We start from the raw sequence: 22,778 nt of genomic DNA on the forward strand, positions 1-22,778 counted from the left end.
ATTAAACGCAGTCACACGTATCACAAAAATTATCGATGTAATCACACATGATTTCCTTTTAGGATTTCCAACTACAAACATCAAAACTATGAAGGCAGTAAACTGTTAATGTTCCTATTGATAAATCTGAAAATAGAAATGACATTACAAGAATATAGATCATGATAATGAGGAAACTTCTGTGTGTAATGTCCACCATAAATCTTCATTGTACAGATATTCATTATTGAGCTGTGTTTATCACTGAGTTTACTAAAAACTGAAACTACACATTACTAAAGCCAGCTTAGTAACCAAGTTATGAACCATAAGCAAGGGTGTAAAATTCGGATGTAAAATACTTTCGAAATACCTAATTTTCCTTTTGGAAGTACTTCGAAAATTTCATTTATGTTCTCTTACGGAGATGGTTGTTTTGTTCTTTTAACTGTTAGTTACATCTTAGCTTCTATTGCAGAAAAAATAACTTTCGTAGTCGAAAAATCTTACACATTAAAGATATGCGATTGAATATAGACCTTATTTTTAAATATTTGATTTTCTCTAATTATTGCGTGTAATAGATTTAGATTGAAATAATCAAAGAGGGTATTGACATAATTCAATAATCGAAATAAAGATTAGTTATATTTGATGGTTTATTTGTAAAAAAATGTCTATACTGAAATTTGTGGTCAAATAATTATAAAATTGCCAAACATGATTCATTACTTATTTTCACTCACTGTAAAACGTTCTAGATGCTCAAAGAAATGCTGGTCAACATTTTATTAAATAGCGTTAGAAATGAAAAAAAAACAACATAATTTCAACAAATCCAAAATGGAATAAAAGGTTATTCTTATGGAGTATGGAAGGCTCGGTTGTATAATTATGGGACCCTTCTTGTAAATTACGGTAGTTTAACATTTATCTTATAAAAAAATTTAGCATGTTGTTAGCCTTAGTATTTAATCACCTTTTATTTTACTAATTAATCAAGATACATTTTTGTCGTAATATTATCCGGTAGTCAATTATTTCAGGGAGTATATTAATTCTGTGGATGTTACAGCTAAAGTTGCTACTTCTATTCAGGTCATTTCCAATATATTTCTGTCAGAAATGTTGGAACAATTACCGTTAAATAACAGTTTCCTTAACATAAGTATATTTCTATATTATTACTTCGTTTCACGAAAGCAAGAAAATATTTAATAACAGCGTCTTGCTAACTAAACTTATATACAGTCATGTAAAAAAGTTAGGAGAAAGCCTGTGTATTTGTGTAACATTTTTGGATATATAGATATCTAATCTCAATTTCAACAATGCTGAGAGATTATAGAAATATAACTAAACAATTAAAACTAAAGAAAAGACTTCAAGATCTTCTGTACATGTAATTCTACAAAAATGCATATTCTAACTGAGGAAAAAGTTAGGACACCCTACCCCCTAATAGCTAGTGTTACCACTTTGGCTGAAATAACTGCAGTGAGACGCTTCTTGTAGCCATCCACCAGTTTCTGACATCGGTTTGAAGAATGTTTGAGGAGTTTCTACCAGTCTCTGACATCGGCTTGAAGAATGATTGAGGAGTTTCTTGCATTTACAGCCCGTTTCAAGTCACCCATCAGCATCTCAATGGGATTAAGATCTAGACTTTGACTCGGCCATTCCAGGACTCTCCATTTCTTAGTTTTCACCCAGTTCTTGGTGGATTTACTGGTATGTTTTGGGTCATTGTCTTGTTGCAGTGTTCAGTTCCGCTTCAGCTTTAATTTTCGTACAGATGGTCTCACATGATCCTCAAGCACCCTGTGATACACAGTAGAATTCATGGTGTATTCTATGATTGTGAGCTGTCCAGGTCCTGCTGCACCAAAGCAGCTTCAAATCATGACACTTCCACCTCCATGCTTCACAGTTGGTATGAGGTTCTTTTCCTGGAATGCTGTATTTGGTTTACGCCAAACATGTCCTCTGTTCTGGTGTCCAAATAATTCAATTTTGGACTCATCTGTCCAAAGAACATTATTCCAGAAGTCCTGGTCTTTGTCTACATTCTCTCTGTCATGTGATAACATGTTAGGGTGTTTGGAGATCTCTTTTAGCATCTTGCATTCTGCTCTCGGGGTGAACTTGCTTAGACGACCATACCTGGGCATGTTGGCAGTTGTTTTGAAAGCCCTCCACTTGTTGACTATTTTCCGGACAGTGGAATGGCTGATTTCAAAATCTTTTGGGATCTTTTTAAATCCTTTATCAGACTCATAAGATTCTACAATTTTTTTCTGAAGGCCTCAGACAGCTCTTTTGTTCTCACCATGGTGCTCACTCTCACTTCAACAGTCAGGAGCACACCAAACTAAATGTCTGAGGTTTAAATAGGGCAAGCCTCATTCAAAATGTTGAGTAACGATCTTCTAATTATGTGCACCTTACGTGATACACCTGTGTGTGAGTTGAGCCATTTTAAGTGGGAATAAATGTGGGGGTGTCCTAACTTTTTCCTCGGTTAGAATATGCATTTCTGTAGAATTACATTTACAGAAGATCTTGAAAAGTCTTTTCTTCAGTTTCAATTGTTTAGTTATATTCCTATAATCTCTCAGTTTTGTTAAAATTGAGATTAAATATCTATATATCCAAAAATGTTACAAATATACATAGGCTTTCATAGGATGTCTTAACTTTTTCACATGACTGTAGATACGATGATATTCAGGTTCAACTTTACTAACATTATTATACACAATGTCCAAAAATTGTGTTCATCACATTGTTTACTTGTGGTTCAGTGTCATTAGCTTTGAACATTTGATACAATACTATTAGAGTTCCATCAGACTGAAGGAAGTGTGTTACACCGTGCATGGTATATCACGGCAACTCAACACGGGACACACGTGAATTTTGAAACATTCGGAAATCAGTGTTGATAGCTTAGTTTTCAGATATAATGTATATATCTCATACATAATCAGTGATTAAGTATGATTAACATACAGTATTACAATAAGGCGGAAACATTTATTACAACTGAGTAGCACATTTTAGTAATACATTGAACCAGAGAAGAAACGGTAGTTTACAAATCGAGACTCGAGCCAGGAGCAACTTTTGATTAGTGTTTACAGTTGAAGGAAATATTTCATTTCCTCACTTTAACTGTGAGGGAGTTTTGACCTATCGGAACAACAAAAGAGAGACTTTACTTATTTGAAGACAAGAGTTTGACTATCCGTTAGATATGAGACAATTATTGTTCTCTTCATGAAACTAAAGAACAAATTTCGACCACTTAGTTTATTGAAAGGAAAACATAGACGAGTGTGACGTCTGTTCGGTTATCAAACTAAACGTTTGGCTACTAACGAAAGCTTTGATTATTTCTTGATAATATGTTTTCTGTGAGGTTTGGTTTAATTGTTTCAACCGGATAAAACTGCATTACAGGCTCGAAAGTAGGGTATGCAAGTGAATATATATATCTGTGTGTATAATACGATAAACATGATTAGCGAAAACAATAAAAAGTATGAAAAAAATATGAAAGCACTTTATCTATTACGGAAGTCTCTGGCACAGTCTTGTGGTAAATGTTCTCGGAATATGGATCCAAAGGTTCATGATTCGCATCACGTTACAAGAAAAGCTCTATTCGCACTTTGGAACTGTGGGCGCGATATAAGAGCGACAGTCAAATCCCACTATTCGGTCACCTAATAATATATCAAGAGTTTATAAGCGGATGCTATTGATTATTTGCTTTCCCTATAGTTTATTGCAGTTTTATAAGTTCATCACCATTATTCTGTGAATATTTAGGCTTATTTTGTCATTTTGTTACTGAAATTAGCATACTGTAAAATACTTTTATTTGTGTTTAGGGCAAAGATTCCTAATGTTTATTGCCCTTGTTTGAATTGTTATACACTTTTTACATTATTGCTTCACAGCTATTACACCAATTTTAAGTTCTAGACTAGTTTGTTTGTTTTTGAATTTCGCACAAAGCTACACGAGGGTTATTCGTGCTCGTCGTCCCTAATTTAGCAGTGTAAGACTAGAGGGAGGGTAGTTAGTCATCACCCTCCAACGCCAACTTTTGGGTTACTTTTTAAGTAGTGAGATTGACCGTCAAATTATAACGCCCTCAAGGTTGAAAGGGCGAGAATGTTTGGTGTAACGGGAATTCGAAACTACCACTCTCAAATTGCGATTCGAGCAACTTAACCACCTGGTCATGCTTGGCCTTAAGTTCTACACTAGAGCGAAGGCAGCTGGTCAACAACACCTACCACTAATCAAAGGCTAATTGAATAATTGGATTTAAATGTCACTATTATAATGTACCCACAGCCTAAAAATGTGGAATACAGTTATGAGAGAACAGAACACGAATCACTAAGGCTCTCCTGGCCGACTTTTTGTTTAATTTAAAATTGTTTAACACTTACTACACTAATGTTGAGCTTTAGACTGGAGCAAATACAGTTTGTTTAACAACAACTATCACCAATCGAGAGGCTATTCTGATAGAAAATTGTGATTTGATCGTCACTAATAAGATGTATCCAAAACCCCAAAGTCCGAAACGAGATTATACAAGAACAAAACGTTATTTTAACGAATTTTAACGTTTTAAGTCTTTAAACTTACCGCGGTCTTATCGTGGAAATCACAGAACGAGTGATAATAAATGCTATCATATAAAAATGTCTATGCTCTTAAAATATGCTAGACACATATACATGAAAAACATTAAACATGATTTTCAGTCCAATATTTGTAGACATTTTTTTTTGTTTTTCAACAGACTGGTTGAAGGAAATAAAATACCTAATGTATATAGGCACATAAAATTACAATTTTCGAAGATATTATCTTAACCATGCTCAGTAAATAATAACTATTTTTCAAGAACATGAGCAAATTTCAATCTCATATACGTTATCAAACCTTTGTATGAAAATATGCTGAGTGAGTTTTTATTTTCTAAATTATATTTCTCAGGTATTCAATAACGTTTCAGAAACAAATCCTTGTCGCTGTTTCTTATATTGTTTCTGATTTGATTCTATTTATGAAAGTAGGTATTACATGTAAACGTATTATTTATATTAAATATCTATGGTTTGTACGTTTTGGGAAGCCATTCCTGTCTGAAGGTTTAGTTAGTTAGTTATCACCATTACATTCCATCTAGGAATATAGGGCCGCAATCGCTTGCGGATTCTTCAACAAGTATTTAAGTAAGTAGGGTGTTAGCCCACTGCACCGAGCCGTCCCTAATTTAACAGTGTAAGACTAGAGGGAAGGCAGCTAGTCATCACCACCCACCGCCAACTCTTGGGCTACTCTTTTACCAACGAATAGTGGGATTGACCGTCACATTATAACGCCCCCATGGCTGGGAGGGCAAGCATGTTTGGCGCGACGCGGGCGCGAACCCGCGACCCTCGGATTACGAGTCGCACGCCTTACGTGCTAGGCCAGTCTGAAGGTTTGTTTATTTGTTTTATGGCAAAGCTACTGAAGCTATCGGTCACCATGCTTAATTTTGAGCTGCCGACTACAGAAAATGAAAATGACCGAAAGTGCCCATCGATAACTTTTGAGTTACTCTATGTCATCAAATAATGAGATAGATCGTTTCTTAATAAAGCCCCATAGCTAAAAAGATGAGCTTATTCGTACTCGGATTTCGCGACCTAAGGCTTGCGAGTCAAACACTCAAACCATCAGGTCATGTCAAGCCTCGTGCCTAAGAGAACAAAGTTTTCAGCCTTCTTATAAGTCTTTATCATAATGTATTTCTTGAAAACAAATAACATTTCAACCTTCCAGTTCGTTTATATTATACGATTTTGCTAAAGATCATTTTTTTTACAATTATGCTTTATATAAAAAGATGTTATTACTACCTTTTCTGTAATCTAACTATTTACAAATTTGTATTATATAACTTTTGTTCTTTTAAGATCTATAGTGACGTTTTAAAGCTAATATTCTTAGCTTTCCCATTACACCCTGTTATAATAGTTTAGTGAATAGCAGAAATTTACATTAAAAATTTGGCCTATTTTAAGTGACCAAAATAATTGCTATTTACTGCATGACTTTAAAAGTTTCTAGTGTCCTTTCAAGGTTATATTATGTGATCCTCCCAAAAAGTTCTGTTTTTTAAGCCTTACCAAAGTTTTATTATAGAACTATCCTTCTGTAATCTAACTATTTACAAATTTGTATTATATAACTTAACTGTGAGACAAAGTTCTTTTAAGAATATATATCTATAGTGACGTTTTAAAGCTAATATTCTTAGCTTTCCCATTACACCCTGTTATAATAGTTTAGTGAATAGCAGAAATTTACATTAAAAATTTGGCCTATTTTAAGTGACCAAAATAATTGCTATTTACTGCATGACTTTAAAAGTTTCTAGTGTCCTTTCAAGGTTATATTATGTGATCCTCCCAAAAAGTTCTGTTTTTTAAGCCTTACCAAAGTTTTATTATAGAACTATCCTTCTGTAATCTAACTATTTACAAATTTGTATTATATAACTTAACTGTGAGACAAAGTTCTTTTAAGAATATATATCTAAAAATGAATGCCGAAAACAAGCAAATTAGGAGTTCTACAAACATGAGAATATTAAGTTATTTGAATAGCAGAGACTTATAATAAAACAATATTACATTGCTAGTTTAAATCTCTATAACAAAAATTATACCTAATAGCCATTCATAGGTAAAATGAAAATTATTAAACACGTTTTAGTGCAGTAGAACTATAACCTGGAAAGGTTTATCATATTCTGGTAAAAAAATAAATAAAATAAATAAACATCATAGTTCACATGTTCCTGAGATCTAAAATTCGAACAATCCTCACATAGAAATAACATCTTTATCAAGTGTTCTTTTCGGTAACTTTTTATCAAAGTTAGCTAAAAAACATGCATGTCTTATTGTGTGAGTTTATTCCTAAAAGATATATTCACTCCTTTGTAAGAGGAGAATCATACATCGTTCACAGTATTCAACTTTCTCTAAAGGGAGGTTAAGAAGTTTGTATTAAAATACATATAAACAGATAAACTACAAATTAACTACTAGAGTTAGAAGATTCGAATAAAATTCTGTGAAAGAAAATGGATTAAAATCATGAATATATGTATGGGGAAATAAAATTAACATGACCATAAAACATTGTCAGATTGTTTGAAGTTTAATGAACTAAGTACACTATAAAGGTAGCAAAACATCACATGACCGTATAAACGAGTTATTTTATAAAAACGTATTAGGCAAAGAGGTCAAACTCGAGACGACTAAGTTGTTTGTAAACGCGAACAGAGATTAAAGAGAAACATTTGTTTCAAGAACTATACCCCTAGGGTTATCTATATATTATATAGAACTGGCTCAGAAACACACTGGAACATAATTTAATCACTGTCATGTTTTAACTACAGGATACTCCTTTCTCAACAAACTGTTTTATAACATATTCCATAAGTATGCGACAAATACGACTGAAAAAGTGGGTTTTGTTTATCCTAAGTTACTCACTGAAGTCATACAAACAGTACATTGTGATTAAAACATTTCTGTTTTAGATAAAGTTATCTTTCATTTCTGAAGTTATGTTATTAAAATATTTTGACAAGTCTAGTTCTCTATTCTAATGGATGTATTTTCTCCAAATATGGTTCACTGGATGGCTGTGATTTTACTTTCTCTGGCCATCTTTCACGTAGAAAGAGCTGCTGAACTAGAAAAACATGGCTGAAATCTTATGAACTTTTGTCAACTTTAAATCTTTGTTTGTTGCCTTATTAACAGTACTAGAAGATATATATAGCTTTATATAGTTGAATGGTTTTCTTTTGTAAGTAAATCAGAGTAAAATATTGCTAACGATTGATGTAGGAGTGAAGTTTGAGTCATTTCTGTCTTTAACTCCTCAGGATTTTTATTTCACTTGCTCTGAGAACACTAAAGACTTTCTTCATAAGTTGTGCCATTTTGTTCTTTTTTTTTTTAACAAACTAAGAACAGTATTTCTCGAAAAGAGCTATGAAATACTTCTTCAACTGTAAGTCTGTTGTATGATCAAAATTCGTTAAGAATCTAATATGTACACGGCAAATATGACTACAAGTTGCGTTTGTGGCGACATACCGCTAAATTAACATATGTAAGTCTTTGTTATAAAGTGCAATTAATTTTCTATAGATAATTCATCTCTTAACCGTAGAATTTTCTCATGTGTATTTTACTAATTTCCAATTCAAGTTAAAATTTCATTGTGAAAACAAATCAAATATTTATAATTAACAAATTCTTAAAATTGCAAATTCACACTAGTATTCACAGAAATTCAACGTAATATTTTATATTGTAATATATAAAATATCCAAATATAATTTAAATAGCTATGATTACATTTCGTGCCCGAGTTTATTATTGGATAAGTATTGTATATGTTAGTCTTTAGGTACGTTTTAAAACATGAAATATAATTAGGTAAGTATATTTAGTACGTGATTAGCTTTGTGTAATTTGCTATAATGCAAAGCATTCGAAAACGAGGATTATGATAATCTCTTCGGAAAAAAACTAAACAAATAGTCATCTCTCATTGTAATCTGAGCGGAATATTTTGAGATTATATCTGTATGCTTGCTCAACTACTGAACAAGAAGGTACTCGACTGAGTTTCTAAGCCTTCTCTATTTCTGTTTTAAGTAAACAGTAAACTTAAATACTAGCAATCAAGCTCCTACACAGCTGTAAAAGTCACGAGAACGAACGCAATAACTTTATTGACCAATGTTTTCCCGCAACTATTATTCATGGAGACACGCAAGAGCGACCAATTGGACCACGTCTTACAAAAGTTTAAATGGTTATAAATCATATCACTTGTTGATTACTTGTAATGAAAAATAAGTTATGTTTAAATCCTTACAAGAAAAAACAAACTAGAATAAGCGTGGCGTCTGGACAAGTTATCATATAATATTCAGTATAAGTTACTTCCAAATTATTATACGGAATATTCAATAATTAGAAAACTGATTTTGACTTTAAATATTTTCAATAAGTTTTAGGGATTGTTTTAATTTTCATTTAAAAATTAAATAGAAATTAGCTTTTGTCTGCAGTTCCTGTTCTATACTTTAAACATTATTGCATCCATAGACAAGGAGGAAATAACTATCTATTATTATTATACATTTTATATTTCTAGTTGGCTTACGAGCTCAAGAATTAGAAATAAATCATTCCTTCTCTCAGTCACGAGATATTTTAGCCTAAAATCATGCTATTGAAAAACACTTCAATTTTCATTAAGAATAACGAATCATGTTTTAATATCATAATTCAAGTGAAATAAATACAAACAGTAACCACTACAATAAAGTAACATTCGAATTATGTTTCATATTAAGACCATCATTAATGTAACATCACTGTTACTTTATTTCAGTTTGTATCCAGATGAGTAAAGGAATTTTTACCCTGATGGCGCCAACAAAAGAGTCCATCTACGACACCTTTGCTTCTTATACCAACACTTTTCATATGCCCTTTGTCAGCCCTGCATTTCCTCAGCTATCTGCCGAACGTCCTTGCCGTTACGGTGTCAGCATGAGACCAAACTATCTCCGAGCTATCATTGATGTCATCAAACATTACCAATGGAAACATATCATTTATCTGTACGACTCAGATGATGGTAAGCAATATGCTTTACGGATAGCAATATTTAGAATATTCATTATACGCTCAGTTGGTCATTTTTAATGCAAAAGGTTTCTTTTACATTTATGGTACTGGCAACATTGCTGCTGCATAAATGTTTAAAATCTGACACAATCACAGTGCAAACTTACTTATTAACATTTCGATTGCTCAACATCTCTTGAAAATGTAAGTGTCCTTTCCTGAAAAAGTTATCTGTATATGAACGAATTCAAAATAGATTAATATAAAAACAAAAGGAAATGTGAGTTATTATTTCAAACGATCGATTGTTCACTAATTGGTTTTAGTTTAGAAGAGTTACAGAGCTACTTATACAACGGTTTGACATTTACATGAAGAGAAAATATTGACTGCTATAAGTTGCGTTTGTTTATGTAAGCTGTTACTACTGATTCATCTAATACCATAACAACATTAAGTCAGGAGACATGAGGTTCGTATTGCACTAGACAGATAAAAGTGATTCTACGTATCTACGAAACAGTGTATTTTAAGTCACCACCCTTCAGTAGACATGACGCACAAATAGTTATGAAACAACACAAGATAACAATGCTCTATTTGTGTCTTAGGAAAAATAAAAATGTTTTATTACCTAGAAGTTAAAACCACAATGTTTCTGTTATTAATATCCGAATTACAGTGAGATTATTCTTTGAAACATAACTTTTAAAGCTATATTGTGCCATAGTTGAATCAATAGAAAATTTACTATAATGTTTCTGAAAATATTTAGTTAATGTTTATTTACAGAGTTTACACTATTCCAATAAATAACTGACTACTAATTTAACTGAAAATAATGAAATAATATTCTTTATTTGTTTCTTTGTTAAGTGCAAAGCTGTACAAAGAGTTATAAGTGTTGTGGCAACCACGGTATAACGTTTTTAGCGTTATAAGTTCTGCCCACTAGAAGACCAGTAATTATGACCGAAATACAAGAAAACAACGCGTAACAAAATGGTAAGATACCGTCGTGTGTACAAGTTGTAACATCAGTCTTTTTTTTTACAGTTTCGAAACACACACAAATTATTTATTAATGAACAAAAAAAAATAGACTTGTGTCTCAAAAATAGTCCAGACCTCTTTGTCAAGAGTCCACCGTTGGACAGTGGCAGATATTCTGAATTTCAACCCTTAAACCTGGGATTCGATTCCCCGCGGTGGACACAGCAGATAGCCCAATGTGGCTTTGTTTGAAACGAAACAAGTTTTTACCGAAGCCATTAAAGTTGCAGTAACACCATTATATTTTTAAATTATTAAAATAAATAATAAATAACTTTAATTTACCTGTAAAATTTAACGTTGGTGTCTTATCTTCATATTTATATTCTAATTCCTCTAAAATAATAAATTATACTAGTTTAAACTAGTATAGATAAATAGCTTGAGTGTTACCCAAGAAACATTACCTTTATATACTGATCCAGCTGCACTAACTGGTTAAATTTTATTTAATGATAGTTATAAAATAAATACAATCATATTTGCTTGGTTGCAGTTAAGCACAAAAATATACAACAGGCTATTTATAATGTACTCTCCACAGATATCGAAGCCCGCTTTTTTTTTCTAGTATAAGTCTACAAATTTACCGCTGAGCAGTGGTGGGGGTCAAAATTATGTAAAACAATAACACACAACTGATAAAAATTTTAACTTCTTAGTTTCAGTTTTTTATTTATCTACTCAATTAAAACATATATTATTCAGTAGTTTGTCTCAATAATACAGTTTATTCTTAAGCCCAAAGATAACTTATATTTTTTGTTTGTTGGTAGGTACAAAGCCAAACAACGTTCTGTTTGTTCTGTGCCCATTGTGGTTATCGAAATTCAGTTCTTGGTGTTATGAATCTTCAAACTGTTCAACTGAGGGTGGGGCTCATGATACAATAAGAGGACTTTTCTTACAGTAAGATTAATTATTGTACTCAGTAATTTGTTAATAGCTTTGACTTTTAAGAGCAAATTATGATTTATGATAGCAACGTGAAACAATAATAGAATTCCCCTTTCTTCCAGTAGCTCAGCGGTAAGGCTGCGAACTCATAACAATAAAGATCAGTTTTCGATTTATTTCGTGAGAAGACCACATATATCCAATTGTGCAACTTTGCTCTTAACTTGAGATAAAACAATAGAAAAAAATATTCAGGTAATCTTTGAATTACAGATTTCGTGTGTTTATGGGTGTTTTCTGATAGCAAAATCACATCGGGCTATCTGCTGAGCCCAGCGAGGATGAATCGAACCCCTGATTTTAGTATTGTAAATCCGTAGATTTACCTTTGTACTAGTGGGGGATAGAGATTTCGTGAAAAAAAGCTACCTCTTTACAAAACTGAATTTCTCTTCTTTATAATTATTCATGATTTCATTGTTACATAATTCAGTAATTTTTAGTACCTCAAACTCTGTAATGGTAAGTTCATTTTTAATTGTCTAACCAATTCCATAAAATTTACAAGTATCAAAATAATATATATTTGATGGGTTGAGTCACCACCGTATTGTTCTATATAACTTACGTTCTATGGTTCGCTCTCCATTATAGAAAAAAGAAAAATAAACGCTATTCGCTCTTAAGTCCTGGGTGCGTTGTAATAATGATTTTCTATGAGACAGGAGTAGCCCCAGAGATTGAGTTAGGTTGTGTTGATTATTTGCGTCACCTATAGTTTATCTCTTAAGGGGGAGGGATAGATAACTCGAGTCGTTCTGCGAGAAATTCAACAAGCTGTACTTGAAATCTTGAGCCCGCCCAGTAGGACAGCAATAAGCTTACAAATTAGAACGCAAAAATCGTGGTTCGATTCCCTTTGGTGAACACAGCAGATAGAACAATAAAGCTTTGCTCTATAACAAGCCATTGAGCTGATTAAATCCTGAATTAGAAAAAAAATTTTTTATAAGTTGTTGTCAAATGATGAGAACGACTTAATAATTTGGTACAAAGTCTGTGTAAACACTTTTTAACGATAATGTTTTAGCTGAAGGTGGCAATGTTTGGAATAAGAATGATCTTAAATAAATCTTATAAAACTCTCATTAATTACTACAAATAATTAAATTACTTTAAAGTCATAAAGGTATTTATTATGTATTCATTACTGATAATAAAAGTTTTCTTGTTTTTGATAAACATTTCATAAATTCAAACTGTTTAAGGTAAGTTTTTTTTAAAACCATTTTGGCAATCATTTTAAAGAGCAAATGTAACGTCGAAAATAATTAATGCTTGAGTAAGTTGCAAACATTCACTTATATTTTTCCGTATTCTAACAATTGTTGGCAAAAATAAGAACGCTTTTTTATTTATTTATTTGTATATGCTATTTTGTCTAGTTGTTTGTTTTGAATTTCGCGCAAAGCTACACGAGAGCTATCTACGCTAGCCGTCCTTAATTTTGCAGTGTAAGACTGGAGGGAAGGCAGGTATTATTACCATTCATTGCCAACTGTTGGGATACTATCTTAGCAACGAATAGTGGGGTTGACTGAAGAATTATAACGCCCCATGGCTAAAAGGGCGAGCATGTGTGGTGCGACGGGCAATCGAAGCCGCGACCCTCAGATAACGTACGAGTCGAGCACCTTAGCCACCTGGCCACGCCGGGCCTGTACCTAGTAGTGAAAGATCTAAACTTGCAATATACGGTTCGCGAGCTCTAATCCTTTCATCGAACATGCGTGCTCTTTCAATCATGATAGTATTGTAATATAACCGTCAATATTACAAAAACTATGAATTATACAAGTCATAGATCATAAGATTTTGATTCAGTGGACATTAAAGTACGAATGAAAATGTTTTTTTCCGCCGATAGGCTGAAACTTCAGATTATTTAAATATAAATTATTTTCTTTTAACTTTTACCTCGTTATCTAGGAATTTGTCGTGGTTTTTTATAGTAATCACGTAGTGTAAAGACTCAAATATATTATAAAGAACCTTAAGTTATTTCTGAAGGCAGCCTACGTAATCTGCATTGATTTAGAAAATATTCACCTTATTCATTTTTGTACAGTTTGCTGTAAAGTCTTTCAAAACGTTTAAAACTACTAAAACAAAGACACTTTTCTGGAGAAAACATGAAATAAAAAGAGATAGAGGAGCCTTTGCTACTACTACTATTTCAAGCAGGTTTCTACAGCTTATAATCAATTTTATACGAAGGAAGAACCAGATAAAAATTAAGTAAAAATCACAAGCTGAATAAGTCGTAGATTGTCAGTAGTATTCATAAAACTAGGGTGTAGGAAAGTACTTTTAATAAACTATTAATGTTAAAAACTGTAAACCATCTGTCTGCTTTAGCAGTTACGTTGATAATATTTACGCTGTTTTTGGAAAAGAAAATGATTAAATACAATTTTCAAATTATCCATAGAAATAACATGACAAATGATTTGCTTTTTCTTATTATATTGGTTTTAATCAAATGAGTCGGCTATAAAATGTAGCTATTCATACATTTGTCATCTTATACAAATCACTGTTGTTTTTATTTCGGTAGATTTGTGCTTCTGGTGTTTGAAAATTCAACTAACCGATGTTATAATTTGTTAACGTTATTGAAGCAAAGTGTTAAGGAATAGCATAAAAATTATCAACCCAACTTCAAACGGCTGCCGATTTTAATTCATTTTTAAAGTAAATGATATTTTCATTATATCAAATATATAATACTTTCTGTGCACCAAAATATTATTTTTAAGTACAACGTATTCTACAGTTGTAAAAACAGCTTGATACAAAGTATTTTGATACAGTACTTTAAAAATGCACACAGTTTTATAAAATAGTTAATTATTATATTTTAAAAACCCGAGAGTTCGATCAATGTCTAATAGTTATACCCGGAAACTAGTAATGTTCGCTTCAGTAAAAATAAAAATCGTTATCTCATCGCACTTTAGTCTTTATAAATTGTTTTACTTCTTTAACTATATTAAACATTGGACCTCTACAGTCTAATACTAAATACATATTATAACTGTACTTTTTTTAGAGAAATTTAAATTATTTCAGGGTTGGAACATTTCGTCTTTTGTAGCAAAACAAACTTAACAGGAAATTTATATCTTAAAAGAAACTTAGTAAAACGATGGTATGTATTTAAGTGGTAAATATAAACTTACCATCAAATTCCCATTAACTGGCTCCAACTGTATGAAAACAGTTTTATGTATATTACAAAATATTCGAAACATTTGAATTTCGTCTTTTATAATCAATTATATGCTTTCATATATGTGAAATAATACTACTAATAATTCTAAACTACAATAAATATGATTTATGTATTATTTTATACGACTTACGTGTTTCTATTTATGTTTGTCTTGAATACAGATTCAGGTTAACACTATTATTTTCATGAAAATGAAATGTGATATTTCGTTGAAACAATTATGTTAATATTATTTAATATTATTCTATATTACAATCACATTTAATCGAGAGGCTCTGTTTAGTTAAACGATTGAAAGCAACACTTTGATACTGAGAAAAACTTTGATTCTTAATACGTATTAGCAATACTAGGGGTTATGTTTGTTGATTGTGATATGTTCTTAGCTGGGACACACGATTATAATATTACTTTTATGAAAGTGAAGTTTCAAGTTATTCAGTTTAAACTAGAGAGAAAACTCTAAAAATGTGTCTTAATGGTCAAATTTTCAACACATCCTTTAAAAGGTATTAGCTCAGGTTATGGAATATCGTTCCATTCAAATCAGTTGAAACCGTTTATTTAGCAGAAAACGACTTTACGCTCCTGTTGTCACAAACTTAACTGAAACATCTTATATATATATATATATAATGTCACTGCTAACTGCTATTTAACTTTTCGAGTAAAAACTTTTATCGCACCTCCCGCCTCAATCTTTCTTATCGTTTCATTTCTAGTCAAAAAAGTAAAACAACATTATCAGACTTTGGCTTTCAGTTACACTGTTGTGTCACAACGTAACGAAGGCAGTTGTTGAAGAAAAGAGATAGAGGAGGTAAGCTCAACAAGACGGGTTTCTGTGTTATCAGAGTTGATATTGATTTTCAATTTGTAACCCTCAGACCTGGCATGTTCACTACCAATAGTGTTACCGGTGCTCCGCCTTCCTCTATTAACCAGTTTGCTGCAAGCCAAAATACGCAGACAGGGATGAATGACAATTTAAAGGAGTGCTACTAATATATATATATATATATAATGATAAAAGATAAGCTCCTAATGTGTTAAGACCACGCAATGTAGGAATTGAGACGGAGAGTTTGTTTATAGCATTACTATGAGTACCGATCTTTGATTGGTTATCAGTCAATCAACAGAAAACGTTTCGCCTATTTTTCTTGCTTTATTATTATCATTATTACAAAAATTGAGAACACTATACTCATAGTTACTGTAAAAAGCATAGACACTGAAGTGTATGTATTTGCGCAGGGTGTTGGACAGATCTACAGAAATGTGATTTAAATATAAAAACTGAAGACACTATGGATATCTCATAATTCTATTTCAAAAATTGTTGTAAGTTTTGCTATTAACTGTTATTATGTAAGCAGTTCAAGTTCAACAAGTTTATTTAATTCTTGTTTCTTTATAAAATTAATTATTAGTGAAAAAAATTCAGTATACACATTTAAAGAGTGAAATATATAACGAATCAATATCATATACGACAACAGCTGATACAGGTTGTAAATAATATGTTCATTTTTTTTTCTGCCATGCTTTTTTATATTAAAAATAGATTTGCCAAGCTGAAAACGTAGTGGAAAGTGTGATTGAAAAACGAAGTATGCTTCAAATATGAAACATTAAAAAAAGCACTTTACAACAATTTTACCTTAAACTCTTATCTAAAAACCGTTTTTTTTTCAGATTCCATTGTATAAAATTTACTATAGCAACAAGTGCCAATTGTAAATGTGTGAAGTGGCATTAATCTGTTTTGTTTTTTTTTATTTCGCGCAAAGCTACACAAAGGCTATCTGCGCCAGCCTTCCATAATTTAGCAGGGTAAGACTAGAGGAAAAGCAGTTAGTCATCACCACCCACCGCAAATCAGAAAGTTAAATTTTATTAAACACTTGGTAAATGTTAGAACTGTTTTTAAAAGAAACGTTAATATATCATATTATTTTAAAATTAACTGAATTAACTGATACATGCGTCAGTGCCTAGAATTATAATGCTTTTCTTTAAATCATTTTACATTAGAATAAAATTATTTTACTTCATTAAATTGTTAGTAATTTTTGGAATGTGCGAAATCTCTTCGTTTATTATTTTATTTTAAAACCCTTAACTCACAAAGTTCATTAATTAGTCACAGCAAACAATTTCGTTAGTTATTTTTGCTTAAAAATACATAAATATATCACGAAAAGTTTAAGTCTGAAACTGAAGGCAAATAATTGATGTGGTAGAATAATTTATAATTAATAAAAATTAATTAATTGTTTTCTAAAATATCACTTACATTATAAAGTCATGAGCTTTGACACAATCTGCAAAACACGAATCTTTAAAATACAATTTTTTGTAAGTGGCTCTATAAGTCCTTTATTGTTGGTTTATTCATTTTTTTATAAACAATGATGATTTCGTCGTAGTGTATAGTGAATTATTTGTTTCAAACGTAATCACTTTAAGAATATTCGTTAAGAAAAATACATTTCAACTATCAAATAAGAGTTTATAATACTAACCTAACAACCCTATTGATTACGAAGTACAATCGACCATCTAAACGGGTATAATAGTGAAGAAAGCTGCCACTAGGTGGCATAAGTAGGTAAATATATTGAAAGTTTTTCTTTTTAAATTAGTATATAAAACTGGCATTAGTTAAGCCTCCAATAGCTCAGCAGTAAGTGTGAAGGCCTATATTGCTAGAAAACGTGTTTCGATACCGTTGGTGAGCACAACACAAGTTGTTGTTTTGAATCAAGCACGAAGCTACACAATGGGCTATCTGTGCTCTGCCCAACACGGGTATCGAAACCCGGTGTTTAGCGTTTTAAGTTCGCAGACATACCGCTGAGCCACTGGGGGGGCACACAACACAAGTAGCCAACTGTATAGCATTGTGCTTATTAACAAACAAACATTATTTAAAATAACAAATTAAGACTTATGTTTTAATACCTAACCTGCCCTCCTGTGGTGCAGCGATTTGTATGCGGACTCACACCGTTAAAAACTGCGTTTCGATAACCGTGAAGGGCAGAGCAGAGATAACTCATTGTGTATATTTGAGCTTAATTCTAAATAAACAAACTGATGGGTACAGACGTGTATACAACACACTTCTTCACTTGTAACACTATCCTACGATTTCGATCAACTACTAGAAGCTTTATTAATTTATTATCAAAGCTTCAACTCAGCAATTAAATGTGCTTTATTTTTATTCAATTCTAAAGTAACAAAGAAAAAGCAAAAAATGACAAAAAATTGCAGTTGTTCTGTTTTTGTTTTTTTGTTTTGTTTTTTGTATTGGAATGCACTAAGGTTCTATTATATAAAGTGCGTTTAAAGTAATTAAAAGTGTTAAGCGACAAGCCTAGACTACTATCATTTGAGGTTAGGTACGTGGAGAACATAATAAAATAATTGCAGTAACGAACCAAATATAAGCTGGAAGAAATAAAGTTTTCATTAACTGTTATTCCGGAAACTCAAACATATACTAGAAGTAAAAGGCGAATTTTACTACGTACAGATAAATTTTATTGTATTCGTAGTTTAGGTGTCGTATATATTGTAATATTAAGATGTGTAACGGACCGTCCTTACATTATTTCTTTAATCGGACTACTATGTCAGTGTATCTACTGAGTGCAACAGTTGATGCTAGAAACAAGGTCCTATCACAGACCCTTGTTTGAAAATTTTTGTTTATTTGTAGTTAAGCACAAAACTACACAAAGGGTCATTTGTTTCTAACGTTGCAAGCCCTCAGACGTACCGCTATACCACCGAGGGATTGAATGGGAGAACAACATTGGCGCAAAAGGTGTTTTATAGAAATCGATTTTAAAAAAAGAAGAAATAAAAAGCATAATGATTTGCCTGATGCTAAGTTATTCGTTAGATTTTATTGTAGGGACGCATTATGATATGAACGAGACCATAAAGATTTTACAAATATTACAATGATATAAAACTATTTTGGGTTATTCAATAAACATTACACTAGAATTATATTCTTATACCAAGATAAACAGTTGTTAATGAAATCTTAAATACTTCGTGGAATATTCCCTTCAAACCCCTTCTCTTATTCGCATAGTATTTGAACGTAGTTACAAACCTCTTTTACCCGGAACATTACGATATATCATATACGAAATGTATAGCCTCAATCACGTGCTTGATCGAGTAGTACAAGCAATGTGTTCCTTGTTTTGGAGCACAAAGCAGGCGGTAGGCCAATGAAAACTTGAGTTAATGGCCCCTGCATAACAGTTCAGCAAAGATGACTGTAGAAAGTAGCACGTTCCTTTAGTAGCTATGGAGTCTCGTGTTCGCAGAGATTTCTTCTCGTTGGCTGATCTTCCATCGTTACCAACTCGGCCAGAATTTATAGCTTTAACTCTGTTCGTACTGGGCTATAGAATACTACATTCGTACCCTCTGGCCCATAAAACAAAATTGGTTTTGGAATGTTTATGGTCTAGAAGTTAAAGTGATTACTGTCCAAAAGAAAGGCTGGGATTTTTATACAGGCTTTTACAAAATTGATACATTTTAACCTATAGTGATATATGTAAGTGAATCGAAATTTCGTCATGCATAATTATTTACAAAAAATGTTGCAAACATATATTTTTAGTTGCTATTACAAAATGTACTTACATTTATGTTACTTGCTGAAGTCACTTATTTCGTTAAATATATGTTTATCTGTACAATTCTTCAAATTATATAGTTTCATCACATAAAATATATCTATTTCTAAATATTGTCTAATTTATGTTTTGCGAGGAAGTTCAAATTTTGCAGTTTTGTTCATAACATGCTTTGACAGAGATCGGACTCTCAAGCTGATAAAAATGAATACAAGGAAAAATAATTGTAATAAAACAAAAAATAACAGAATTTGTACAACAAACAACGTGACATTCGTTTAATAAGACTTTGTACAGATTACAATACATGTAATAAATTGTTATTTCTTTTATAATGTTTCCAAGCTCTGTCAATTTAATGAAATAACTCAAAATAAATATTCATATTCAATGTAAAATTAAACGATCTCTTTCATATCATATTAAATTAGTTATTCAAATTACTTTTCCAACTTATGAAGCCGTGAGCCAAACTAAAGGCAAAACATTTTTTAGCATATAAATAAAAAAATAAAACGATGTAAAACAGCGTTATGTTTACGGACTTACAAAGCTAGAAATATGATTTTGATACCCGTAGTAAGCAACGCATAAATAATCATTTGTGTAGATTTGTGCTTAACTATTAAGAAACAAACAAACAAAAAAGCACAAGTCATGAAGGTCCATAACGAAAGAAAACTCAGCTTTTATTGAACTATATCTTCGTTCAAATTGTTACAAGCTATGTTATTATAACCTCAATTTTTTTGCATTTAAAAATGACAAAAATACTGTAAATTGTTTTTACTTTATTAATACAGATAAAAACGATATAGTAAAGATGAAAGCTTAGTCATGATTTCCATGTACAGTATAAATTTGTGTTACATTTATTTTATCATAGGGTGAGATATTATACCTAAATTCACTCACATTTGTTCACAGCTGGAATTTGTTGGGCCAATATTTCAATGTATCAGTACATTTTGATTTTTATAATCCACATAAAATGATGCTATTTGTATTGGTTAAATAATAGATAAAGTATTAAAAATATGCGTTCACAAACTTTATGTTAAGTAGAACATGAATATTTATTGTTATTGAAATAATCACAATGTTAACGAGGTAAAAATTTGAAAGAAATTCAAGGCTATTTCAAAAGTCCGTAAGAAAATTAAATATTGTAGTTACCATTAAATTATTAGAAAATACATCTCAAATTATTTTCGAAAAGAAATGAAACATCTCACATCGTCTAATTCTAAGAAAAGATAACAACAATAATAAGACAATATGTATATATACTTACATAACGTAAAATACTCGATGAAAGAAATATACGGATTACAGATTGTTGAATGATAACCTAAGTTAATCTCAGATTAGAAAGACATTGTGATTAGTATCCAACGGATTGTGTCACACAACATTTTGAGCGAAATAAGCAAAATAAAAGATATTGGATCCAAGCAACAAATATGATGGATCAACAATAAAATTATTATAAGAAAAATAAAACTATAATGAAAAAGTAATTACTTTTAACTACACAGTACTTGGCGGAGTATTATTATTTTGATAAATCTTTACAATTTATTTATTTATGTGAAACGTTCCAGACTTTATCTGTACATAATTTGGTTTATACAATCTCTCTTTCCTACTTTTAGCTGTGAGCAGCTACTTATTAAAACCACTAATTACGAACTAGAGTAACATTCCATTAGAGAACATCTCCGCAATGAACACCACTGATTATAAAATAATATTAATATCTTTGTAAGGTGTAAAAAAAGATAAATAGGTTTCTCCGCTACGAGAATTCTGCAGCCTTTAATTGGCAGATGTGTCTAAATAGAAAAGGAAAGCGAGCAGAAGTCTGCCTCTTCCCTCTCGTTCCTCCTATTCTTTATCAGGAAAAAGGATGGGCGGGAACGGTTAAAATAATGAGCATTCTACTCCGCTGTTACACAACACGTAGATACTATATGTTGTGTGTATTGGCACGTCATAAATGAGGGATAAAAGCCCTCTAGATAACACACAAAAGACCAGGATCGATATAGGTCTCGCGCCATTTGCAGTGTTACACAGACCTCGCGCTCGACATGCATCCTGCCGCTCTTGTCTTTAACATGATGCTCTTTTGTCGAATTTCTGGTGTCTTTATGTTGGCGTTGCTATGGTCTATCTTCTGCAAAAGTACTACTATTCAGCGGTGTCATCTATATTTCAATTCACATTAAGTCTTTTAGTGTTACCTTAGCAACTTGATCACTTTTTAACTTGCGCTTAGTTTTACTTGTCTTTCTTTTTTGACATAATGAAATTTATAAGCACAATCAATATAAGTTTATAAAGACCCTTATATTATTGCAAATATGTTGCCCTTTTCGTGGTTGAAAGTTAAGCATATAGAAGTGAAGAAATTATAATATATTCATAGCACTTATAAGTAATAACCTGTGATAACGAGAAAACCCATTTGTAGAGAAAAATATATACGATGACCGAAGAAGGTCGAAACGTTGTTCGCTCCTCTGGATAAAACATTTTCTCAACCCAAACCAGCCGTTTTTACATATATATATAAGCAATAATCTGAATGTAGGTCTTCAAAGTAAACTAAATTTTCTTTATGTTCATTTACTTTTAAGCTAATAAAAATCGTTACTAATTAATCGCTTTCCATTTTTATTGAATTTAAAGGTCAAATAAGACTTTTTTTTATTTACTTGAATTATCTGTTTTAGCTTAGTAGTTTAGCAACTAAAATACAACGTTATGTAAAGGAAATATTTTGCCTGTAGAAGTGTCTTCACGGCAATGCAGTTTATAATGCAACTGAAACATAATATATTAGGGGAAAAATTCGTGCTTTGTGCTTTAAACATTTTTTGGTTGTGGTATTTTGTATCTGAATGTAAGAGGTTCATAAAATATAAAGACAGTGCCGTGTACTTAAAGTAATTAAAACAGTTTAGGTCAGGTAGTAAAGTTTTTGAACAAATCTGATGGCCGTACGGAGCGTCTCAATGACTATAAGGTTAAATATATTCCATAAGCGTGATTCTCACCAAACACTTCTAGTACAAAAGATACTTTGAGCTAAAAGACCTGATCTAAAATGGCAAACTGATCGAACTA

The 22,778-nt window shown here is 31.6% G+C and overlaps 1 protein-coding gene across 2 annotated transcripts in view; it reads left to right on the forward strand.

Moving 5' to 3' along the window:
• LOC143238148 (glutamate receptor 1-like) overlaps nucleotides 1–22,778 on the forward strand; it is a 126,489-nt gene that overhangs the window by 40,088 nt on the left and 63,623 nt on the right. For both annotated transcript variants that reach the window (XM_076478122.1, XM_076478123.1), the window contains exon 3: nucleotides 9,490–9,738. In XM_076478122.1, the coding sequence (XP_076334237.1) occupies nucleotides 9,490–9,738 (249 nt within the window). The remainder of the gene's footprint in view (nucleotides 1–9,489; nucleotides 9,739–22,778) is intronic.

This window comes from Tachypleus tridentatus, chromosome 13 (genome assembly GCF_004210375.1).
Source record: "Tachypleus tridentatus isolate NWPU-2018 chromosome 13, ASM421037v1, whole genome shotgun sequence".
NCBI classification, from domain to species: Eukaryota; Metazoa; Arthropoda; class Merostomata; order Xiphosura; family Limulidae; genus Tachypleus; species Tachypleus tridentatus.